This window comes from Dermacentor andersoni, chromosome 8, assembly GCF_023375885.2.
Source record: "Dermacentor andersoni chromosome 8, qqDerAnde1_hic_scaffold, whole genome shotgun sequence".
NCBI lineage: Eukaryota > Metazoa > Arthropoda > Arachnida > Ixodida > Ixodidae > Dermacentor > Dermacentor andersoni.
This window is the reverse complement of record NC_092821.1, coordinates 48,983,191-48,993,131: the sequence shown is the minus strand read 5'-3', so window position 1 is coordinate 48,993,131 and position 9,941 is coordinate 48,983,191. Positions and strand designations below refer to the sequence as shown.

The following is a 9,941-nucleotide window of genomic DNA, read 5'->3' as shown; positions in this document are numbered from 1 at the left end:
TACTATATGGAGATTATGGATCATATATGGAGATTTGTACATGAAGAGCTTTTATAGCATAGCACTTGAATACACGCTTCACGAAACCTTCGTTTCACATATATTTCAACATATGCTTTGGGTCAGTATAACTTTTGCGAGTAGCCGCTTGGGCATGCCGTTATGAAACTCTCTAATTCACACCCATCACACGGTGGAAGATCCGCTGATAGCTGCTGGGAAACTGCTGTTTAATTTCACCAGTGATGGGTGGGTTGTTGCGCTGTAAATCAACAGCCATTTTGAAATACAGTACCCCTTCGCAGCTGCGTAGGTCTTGACTTCGCCTCTTGTGCAAGGACAGGGCCGATGTTTGCCCTGCGCACGCTTTTTCAAAAAAACCGCACTGCCGAGAATCAAAGCACGTTAGAGGGACGGCAGTTACCGCCCTAGAAAGATGAATCCAAACAGGACCTGATAAAGGGGTACGTGAAACATTCACCAATGCGTGCGTAATTTGTGTTTTTTGTTAAGCGCTGAACAGAACCACAGCTATTACAAACAATTTTTTTCTTAAAAGAACATCGCCAACGCGAACGGCACCCTGTAATCAGTTTTGCTCAGTGGTAAGGATTGGTCCCGCTAATGAGAATAGGCATGGTAGGTTGCGCTGCTGCGCATTGCTGCGGCTGTGTTAGGAACGCCTGCCGCGTTGGGGGGTGTCCTTAAACCTGTACCGCCATTTAAGACGAGCCTCGAAGATGTTCTCAAAGGAGCGGCACGTGCCGAAATCCTCGTGAAGCGCTGCAAATGTCCAGCTACAGTCTGCGGCCGAGTAGCCAGCATAGAAACTACCGTGAAATGGCGCAAATTGTGGACGCTGTTGTGAAGCACAAAGTGGCGCGCTTTCGTGACCGCTGCAAACCTCCAATATCCGAGGACATTTACGATGAAATACTGCTACTTATGGAGGAGAAACTGGAGAGCGGCAAGGTGTCCAGTCTCCTTACAGTTAGCGAGAAGGCTAGGAAGTACTGGAGAACTCACGGCCGGGAGTTCGTGGGTAAGTGCACTTGCTTACGTCGCTAAACCTAATACTTGGATGATCCCTTCTTCTCGTGGTTGTCTGCTACTTGCACTTCAAACTTAACTCTTCGGTAGCGATGAGCTTTGTTTTAACGAATCCCTTGGAGTTGATTACTCATTGAAGGCGCGCAGCGTGTGAGTAAACAAGTACTGTTCTAATTGGCATGTGCGCGAAGCCTTTAATAATGACAGTTTTGCGAGGAGCGACCGGCATGTTCCCAATACTTCTATCCTCTGCACTCGCTCAAGCCGTCTGCTAGCGTGTTTGTGCCTTATGCAAAGCATCGCGAATCGTTCTTTAGCGTGCCACTTTCAGTGTACGCATTTTCTTACTACGGTCAAGTTCACGTCATTAGTATCGTGGTAGTCGTACCTGGTACTCAAGTTTTCCGAGTCCACTTCTCAGTGGGAAATTAGCTCGCCCTCTCCAAATAAGAACGCGTGTACACCGGATATGAAAGCGCGAATAATACGCTCCCTGCATTCACACCGGAACTCTCGTATCACACGAAGATGAACAAACTGGCATGCGTAAAATGGTCGTGGAAGACGCACGAGTTCGCCCCCCTCGTAGTGTTTCGATCAACTTCACGATGCGCAGTCCCCTGAGCAGGAACTTCTGAAATGCGTTGACAAATGAGGATATCCGCACACCATCTTGACAATGTCATGTGAAACCTGAATATGTTCACTTTATATTGTTTTTGTAAGTTTCTTTTTGTCATATGAACACAGAAGTTTTGTATTGAATGAATGTCGCACTAGTGTCATATTGTTTACAAATAATACGTTCCACGGGTTTTTTTGTTTAAATAGTGGCCTCTGACATATTTATTATGCTCATTTCTTTACAACAGCACTGTATGTAGCTGTCGTAGACATATTTTTAATTCGTGGGAGATAAACTAAGCTCCTGGGGACATGATCACCATTAACTTTAATGAATTATTTCAGCTTATAAATCCATGATTCAAAATACACTCATAGAAAGTAACCTGCTTCCATAAACATAAACATTTGTTGTAGTCTTTTTTTGCTTTGGCCAAGGAATTAGGCTACGGGGTCTGTCGCAAAAGTAATTCGGTCCAGAAAGGGCGAGAAAGTTGAATGCTTTGTTAGTCGTGAATATGGGTTTATATTCTTGGTGGATAATCTTCAAAGGCAATTCCTCTCTGTTGCATCATCAAAACAATTTCTCAATATATGTGACAGGTGTACTTAAATATTTATTTGCCTCACTTGAAAAGGGCTTGGATATATGCTGCATGACTGTGATCATAGGAAATGGCAAACATTATTCTGCAAACCACACTAACACGAGAAAACGCCTGGGGCAGCCACAGTTCTCTTTTCACAATTACACTACAGCTTGAGAGTTTCTTTTGAGCTCAAGACTCTATAGTGTCACATAGTGGCGATCGTTCACAGTACCTCTTGCACTGGTACTGGGATTGATACCCAGCACCTCCACCAGATTTCTTGTGGTGATGGAGAAGAATCGGAGTATGTTGAAGTTGTAAGTCAGAAGTCTGACTTTATTTCACCAACTTGTGCCCACAGGGTCAAAGAGCACTCAAATCAAAATGACAGCGGCGAGCTCAGTTGCCGAATCTAAACTAACACGGGCCTAGTCCACTCTTTGCTTATACATGTATCACTGTTCATTCCAGTGCAATGGGTGGTGCTTGTGTACATTACATAATGCATAACACCATTTGCATCATGGGTGGAAATTGATCGGACGACATTCTTTTGTTGTAAATTCAATGACAACACTCAAAGGAACTTCAGAAAATGTGTACGCATCTTGTGCCATGTGATAACTCAATAATGATGGTAGTGAATATCGGGCAGAAAATAGTCACTGTTGAAAAGACAAGCAATGTATGCATAAAATCAGCGTACATCATATGATGACCAGCAATTCATCTTGCATAGGTGCAGTGGCTTTCTTCAAGATCTCGAAGCCATTGGTGGCAAGTGACCTCACTGGTACCTTATTCTCTCGCCTTATTTTCTCCAGGGGCCCTATTCTGTGTTCAATTTGACACTCAGCCGGCATTGTCGGTAGCAGCCCTTGAAACTTCTGCGCACTAATAAAAAAAATTTTCTGCAACATTTGCAGTGTAATTTGGCCGTCTTTCTGTGCTGGGACTTTCACAACTATCAGATATCTTTATAATGGGCCAGTCATTCTTCAGCATACATTCTATGGCTACATCGTCCGCAACGAAAGCAGCACTTTATAGACAGCCAAGGAGACGTTTCCCTAGGAAACTTTCCACAGGGACTCGTGACTATGGCCTTCTATGGTTGAGCTCGAGGTTGCTGGTTTGATTCCCGGTTACTGCAGCTGCATTCTGATTGGTGCAAACTGCATCCACGCTAATGCCCTCATATGTACGTGCACATTAAATAACGCCAGGTGTTCAAACTGAATCCCGAGCCCTCGCCTGTGGCATCCCTCACATCCCCAATGTTACTGTGGGGCGTTGAGCCCCAGTTCATTCAAGTTTGGATGGCTTATGCCTGTTATTGCACTTTCTAGGAGCGGGTTTTTCCCTCGATTTCTTTAGTTTATTTTTATACCGACAGAGGGAATAAGAGTTTGAAAAGGGGCGTTAAACCCAGTGAATCGATGGAACCTTTAGAAATATGCTCAGAATCGGGAACGGAGGCACGGAGTTGTGTGTCTGGGCCAGTATCTGCAGAAATGTTGTAGCACTAAAATGTTTTGTAAGAACAGAAATCAGCCAATCGGGATATTCAAAATATTATGAACGAAGGCGACCAGCCATGGCAAACAACACTTATGAACAGGAAGTTTTGCAAATTAGGTCCTTGCAAATTGCAATTGTGTACACAGTGTCAGAGAATGTTGCTCTTAGTGTATAAATTTTATTTGACGTGTATGTTTTCTTTTTGTCATGTTGTGTTATGTCAGGCTTTGTCAGTCATGTTTATATTCATGCAAGTTCAATAAAATGTTCAGTTGGTATTCAGCACATCTTTCTCATCTTCTTCTCTCCTTCTATGTCATTGTGCTGTGTGCAAGTAAAGGGATGTTCTGAAATAATAGTAAGAAAAGCGTACAGTCATTGCATCTTACTGGTATTTACATGTGGAGCAGAAACTTGGAGGTTAACTAAGAAGCTTTTGAAAAAGTTAAGGACTGCACAAGTGATGGAACAAAAAATGCTAGGCGTAACGATAAGAGACGGGAAGACAGTGGTTATGATTAGAGAGCAAATGGGGGTAGCTGATATTCTAGTTGTTATTCTGCGACAAAAAAAAAAAAGGACAGGCCATGTTATGTGTAAGGCACATAACCAGTGGTCTATTAGAGTTACAGAATGAGTGCCAAGAGAAGGGAATGCATAGTTGAAGAAGGGCAGAGAATTAGGTGGTGTGATGAAATTAGGAAATTTGCTGGCATAACTAGGAATTCGTAGACATGACTGGCACAAGACAGGGGTAATTGGAGATGGCTGGAAGGGGCCTTCATCCTGCAGTGGACATAAATAGGCATATAAGGATGGAGGAATATTAACCTGTAATAATAAATTCTGATTCTGCATTAGCAAAGCGTCCTCTTGTACCACAGTGGGAAGTCTCGTTAGCCGGGAAACACGTAAAACTGAAAGAGCGATGTTTAAGCCTCCCTAATGTTTCCACACCTACTTGCCATGACGTTGTGGATTTTGACAGTGTCTACTCCAATCAAGTTGCCTGTTTATTCATAACATTGGATTGCATTGCATACTAAGGGAAATAAAGGTTTAGCCTAGCGAGGCTTGATAACTTTTTCTGGACTAGACAGGTGAAAATAGGAGGAAATTCTTTGAAATTTGTGATGTCATTCATATGTACAAACACTGAGGTTTTGGCACAAGTTTTTAAAGAAAGGGAACCTTTAGTTTCATTTTCATTCATTAGTGAATCCCCTTTTGATCAAATAACAAAAATAGATCAAAGAAACAAGCAAACATTGTGCCGTGTTCAGAAATGTTTTTTTAACTTGAAGGCCACGCTTGACTACGTCTGAATGATGCCTATCATGAATGCTCTGAAGGAAACACAAAGAGTGTCTTGTTCACACCAGGCGTCATCCAGATCCAAGTCAAGCATGGCATTCAAGTTAAGGTGAATTTCTCATGCAATATGGGGGTAATTGTCACCCTATAGTGAAGATATCAAATCAAATAACCTTCTTAAGTAACCCACAAATGAGGGAGATCGTAGTGGGGACTCTGAATTAATTTTGACCAATTCTTTAGTGCGTACTGAAATCTAAGTAGACGAGTGTTTTCGCATTCCCCCACCATTGCAATACAGTCACTGCTGCTGGGAATAAAGTACCTGACATTTCCCATTTACATTACCATCGGTTAGCCCGGACCTGCTCATCAATGTTATGCAAACCTGAACAATTAAAAAAATTGGATGCTGAGTTAGGATCATCTCGCCTCACTGTGTCATCTTTAATTGCCTCTGTACTTCTTTCGACAATAAACCCAATGAATCAATCAACCGCTCAGTCCGTTCATGAAACCACATTAACGTTGTGGATTTGCACCAAACTCATTTGGTAACAGCATATGTAGCTGCCAACTCTCCCAATTTTTCTATAAGGTTTACGAATTTGGGTTTGTTCTGCAATTTTGTTAATGTTTAGCCAAGTTGTACGAAACATGAGTTCTGCTTGTGAAAGGGTTCCTCCCATTGGTATAAGACCAGACCCTTGAAAGTCTTTCGATGAAAGGATGCCAGAACGGTATCTGCTTCAAGCAAGTTCCTTTGGACAAGTTTCTGAAGGAGACAAAATTGGCAACATCAACAAAGTTGCTGAAAAAGTCACTGTCTGTTGCTCGTCAATTTCCGCTGTTTCAAGTTTGCTGCTGCTTCCACAAAGAAAAATCATCGTTAACAAAGTTAATGTATAGCCCACAAAACTTACATGGTTAGCAGAACTTTTTTTAGGATGGATGCAATTATCCCCCCTCTCTCCTTCCAATCTGTGTGTCTGCGAGATTTTTATAAATATTAAAAACCGTAAGTTAGCATGTATGTAACGGGAATGGTATTCACAAACATAACACTGCCGCATTCTGTACACCTCGCAGACCTGGTAGACCTCCAGGAGCAATTGGGCCGCCCATCCAAGGGCATCCTTCTCAAGAATGGCCGGGCGCTGCTGTCCGAGTCGCTGGCCGAGGAGCTGGTCGTGCGGTACGTGGCCGAGCGGGGTCCCCAGACGGTGCAGCGTGACATGCAGTCCCTGTTCGAGCTTCCGCTGCCCCTGATCCAGGCGCACGTGCAACGGTCGGCCAACGTGCGCCTCGCCAAGGACCGCCGCTACATGCGCCTCAAGTTCGAGGAACGCATGAACGAGCTGCGGCAGAACGTGCTGGCCGAAGCCACTGCGGCCACTACCACCTCATCGGACACCAATGGCAACGGCTTGCCTTCAAGCGTGCCTGGCGGGACAGGTGAACATCTTCAGTATAATCTGAAACAGTGGTATACTGAAATGAAAACGCATGTACCACAGGACAAGCCCTTACTGCCAACTGCATTTTTACTCGGAGAATACTCTTCCCAGAAGAAGCATATATACGCTGGTACAAGAGGAAGTTAGGAGTTATCATGCAAAGGCAATTTCTTTGTCTGGCAGCGCGGCAGAGGGTGCGCTTACACACTTAGCTGTTCTCATGTAGAACACCTCCATCAATTGTCTTTCCTTTTTCATGTTTCCGTTCCTCAGAAGGTTGATCTTCCCAAACACGGGAGAGCAGGTGTACTTTTTACAGTGGGCCAGCTAAATAGCTTCCATAACCAATTCTTTAGGTGAAGTGTGTCATGCATGGTGCTATTTACCTGTGTAGTAATGAGATAAAAAATCAGATGAGTTGATGTTGAGGCATGTTTGGGAATCGTGAAAAGGACAGGACAGACAAAAGGAATTGTGCACGTATCTGTTTGTTCATTTCTTTCATCTGTGTGTGTCTTTTGTGCCATTAAAGAAAATCAAGAAATTACCTGTGCTGGTTTCTGCAGCAGTCAGTGTGGCAGCTGCAGTAATCAAATGTTTTGCGGCACATGCTCCATCTTTGAATGCATTGACCATCTTACAACATGTACAACTGTGCATAGAAAAAAACAACACGTACGCAGGAAAAATAAATTTCCATGATGTAAAGAATTTCATTGGAAGTTGACGGTCCATCCTACACCAAAAGAATGTATTCATAATGTCTAGCATACCTTAGTACTTGTCAGCTTTCACTTCTGTATATGTGTGTCTTTTCTTTTGTGATTTGTAAAGCATGCTACTATTTGTCTCACAATGTTTCGCTGATGAGTCCTTTCTAAAGCTCATTTAATAATTACCAACACGTCTTTTTATCAGCAAGTTTTGTCTTTCTGCTGAGCCATGATTACACAATATAAACAGTGGTTTAGCATTGTCATATCAAGCACAGCTCATCAGGGTGAACGTGTACGTGAGAACATGGTGATTTTGAGAGGCGTCACTGACACAGAACAGTTTTACCACACTCGAACCGTGTTAGCAGGCAGCAGTGAGTAGCTGCAGCTAAAGCCAGATATCTGCAGTGAGTAGCTGAGGCTTAAGAAGAAACTTAATGTTGGGGCCAACTATGATTTCCCCCTTCAAATACATGTGAAACACAGAAATGCTCTCATTAGAGCTCTCACTTCCCCCACCCCAAATTAAGGAGATCGAAACAGACTGAAATGGAAATGGAATGGAGAAGAATGCTAAAGGAACTTTATCCATATTTGTCAACCCTACCTCTTGGAACAGCTGGACAGGGCACTGTTCTTCTGGTTCTTATGTCCTTGTAGTTGTTTCTGTGTCTTATCTAGCACCACTAAATGTGCATCGTACAGTAAAACCTTGTTTATTTGGATCCCATTGGGCCACAAAATACAAAACGCCAGGCCACAAAGCGGATTTTCGAATTATCTGAAAATAAAATAAAAAAGAAATCTCCCCAGAAAAAGAAGGGCTAAACTGCACGACACAAGTATGTTGTGTTTGCTTTCTGTTAACCAGGACTGCTTGAAGTAGTAACGACATCAAGCACGGCTTGGTACTGTAGTTCAGTGCACCAAGGGTCACATTCTCTAGCTCGCTAATCATGGGCAGCCTTTTGCAGTCACTGTTACGATCAACAAAGCTGTTAAAGACATTCGGTGGCTCGATAACCGTTGCTAAAGCTTCTTGTGTTGCACAGCCTGGCTCGACAGTTTGTAAAATGGTGTGTTTGGTTATCGAATTGCTCATGCAGCAAGCGTGGGCTTGAGAGCCACTTCATTTTTTTCCACGTCTGTAGCAGGAAGTGTGGCCATTACGACTCCAGCCCCGGCCGATCTGCCCGTGCTTCTGATCAAGCCCATGCCCAAGCGCAAAGCGAAGCCCAAGAGCCACGAGCAGAAGATGCGTGACGTAGTTGCAGCAGCTCGTCCCATTGTGACAGCGCAGGCGTCACCCCCCATCACTTCCTGGGAGGTGAGTCTGCCTTTGTTGCACACTAATAGCTCCAGTGGCTTCTTTTAGCACTTGACGGACCTGTATGTCCACCTGCCTGTAGGCCATGCCCCCACACACATCGCCTTTGTAAGTACCTTTGAGTACTTGCATGGAGGTAGCCTAAATCCTGTTTTCAAAGGGGCCCTGAACCACTTTTTGTCAAAATGGAGAAAGGCAGTTGAAGTGAAAATAGGCTATTTCAGAAATACAGTCTACGCTCATTACAACGGACTTGTGTACAACAGACTTTTTGATATAATGGACCATATTTCAACCTTAGTTTGGTCTGCCTATTTTATTAATGCAACGAAGTTCGCTTTTAACGGACTGCGCTACAATGGACTAGCGGCTACAGCAAAGTTCTGTCAAAATTGGGCGTATAAAATGGAGTTTTGTCATGTTGACATGGGTTGACAAATGACTTTGGAGGGTCAGCCAACGATCGCGGCTGAATATCTTGCGTGCATGGGAAGGAGGAAAGCGGGGCGGAAGCAAGCTGTCTATAGCATGCGAGGCAAGGGGGGGGGGAAGTGAGGGAAAGAGGGGGTTCTACTTTGGTGGCTACTGTTAACGGCGCGGTCGTGCGGGCGCCGTATCTTGAAAGTGATCTGTGATGTGGACAAAGTGCACCCAGTGCGGGTAGCTACGTATGTGCTGTGCTTTCAATGTTTGGTTTGCATTGAAGTGAGAGACAGCACGACGGTCAATTCGCTCGCTGCTGCTGCCACGCTTATCTTGCTTAATTTGCTATCGCAATCGATGCCTCGCCTTTCGGGCCAAACTGCAGCTTTTTTGTTTGTTGTTCACTTTGGACGTTCGTGACTCACTCTTCGCAATAACGTTGTTAGACATCACGCCGAAAGTTTCACAAGTGAGGCATCTTGGATATTAAGAACTTCGGATAAAACGGACATTTTTTTGTCGGATTATCTGGGTGCGTTGTAACGAGAGTCGACTGTACTTAGCCACAAAAAGTACTTCAATGTGTTCAGCAGAAGTGGAGCTAATGGCAATCAAATACCACTGCCTCCGCTGTTCTCCCGTCTCTTGTCCAATGCCTTGGACTATAAGGCAACAGCACAGTAGGGCGTGCCCACATTGCTCCGCCTTCTAAATATCACTGTGGCGCGCAGTTCAAATTTAATTTTGTATGTTAGCATAGATGCCACAATTTTGTCCTGAGTAAGTGAGCCACAGTGCACTTAGCCAGTGGACTCTTGGCGACACCCTGCGGTGGCCGCGGAATCTGCGTATCTACACCGCAGTATCTACGGTATCTACGACCGCAGCTTGATGTCAGCTATTGGCCAATAGCAGCCGT

The 9,941-nt window shown here is 44.1% G+C and overlaps 1 protein-coding gene across 3 annotated transcripts in view; it reads left to right on the top strand.

The window, feature by feature from the left end:
• The first annotated feature begins 691 nt into the window (after positions 1 to 691).
• Positions 692 to 9,941, top strand: part of LOC126526380 (uncharacterized) — a 136,013-nt gene continuing 126,763 nt past the window's right edge. For 2 of the 3 annotated variants that reach the window (XM_050174104.3, XM_050174295.3), the window contains exons 1-3: positions 692 to 1,042; positions 6,189 to 6,554; positions 8,424 to 8,599. In XM_050174104.3, coding sequence (XP_050030061.1) covers positions 790 to 1,042; positions 6,189 to 6,554; positions 8,424 to 8,599 — 795 coding nt within the window. In that variant the 5' untranslated portion in view covers positions 692 to 789. The remainder of the gene's footprint in view (positions 1,043 to 6,188; positions 6,555 to 8,423; positions 8,600 to 9,941) is intronic. The other variant, XM_072289652.1, reaches the window with a different exon arrangement.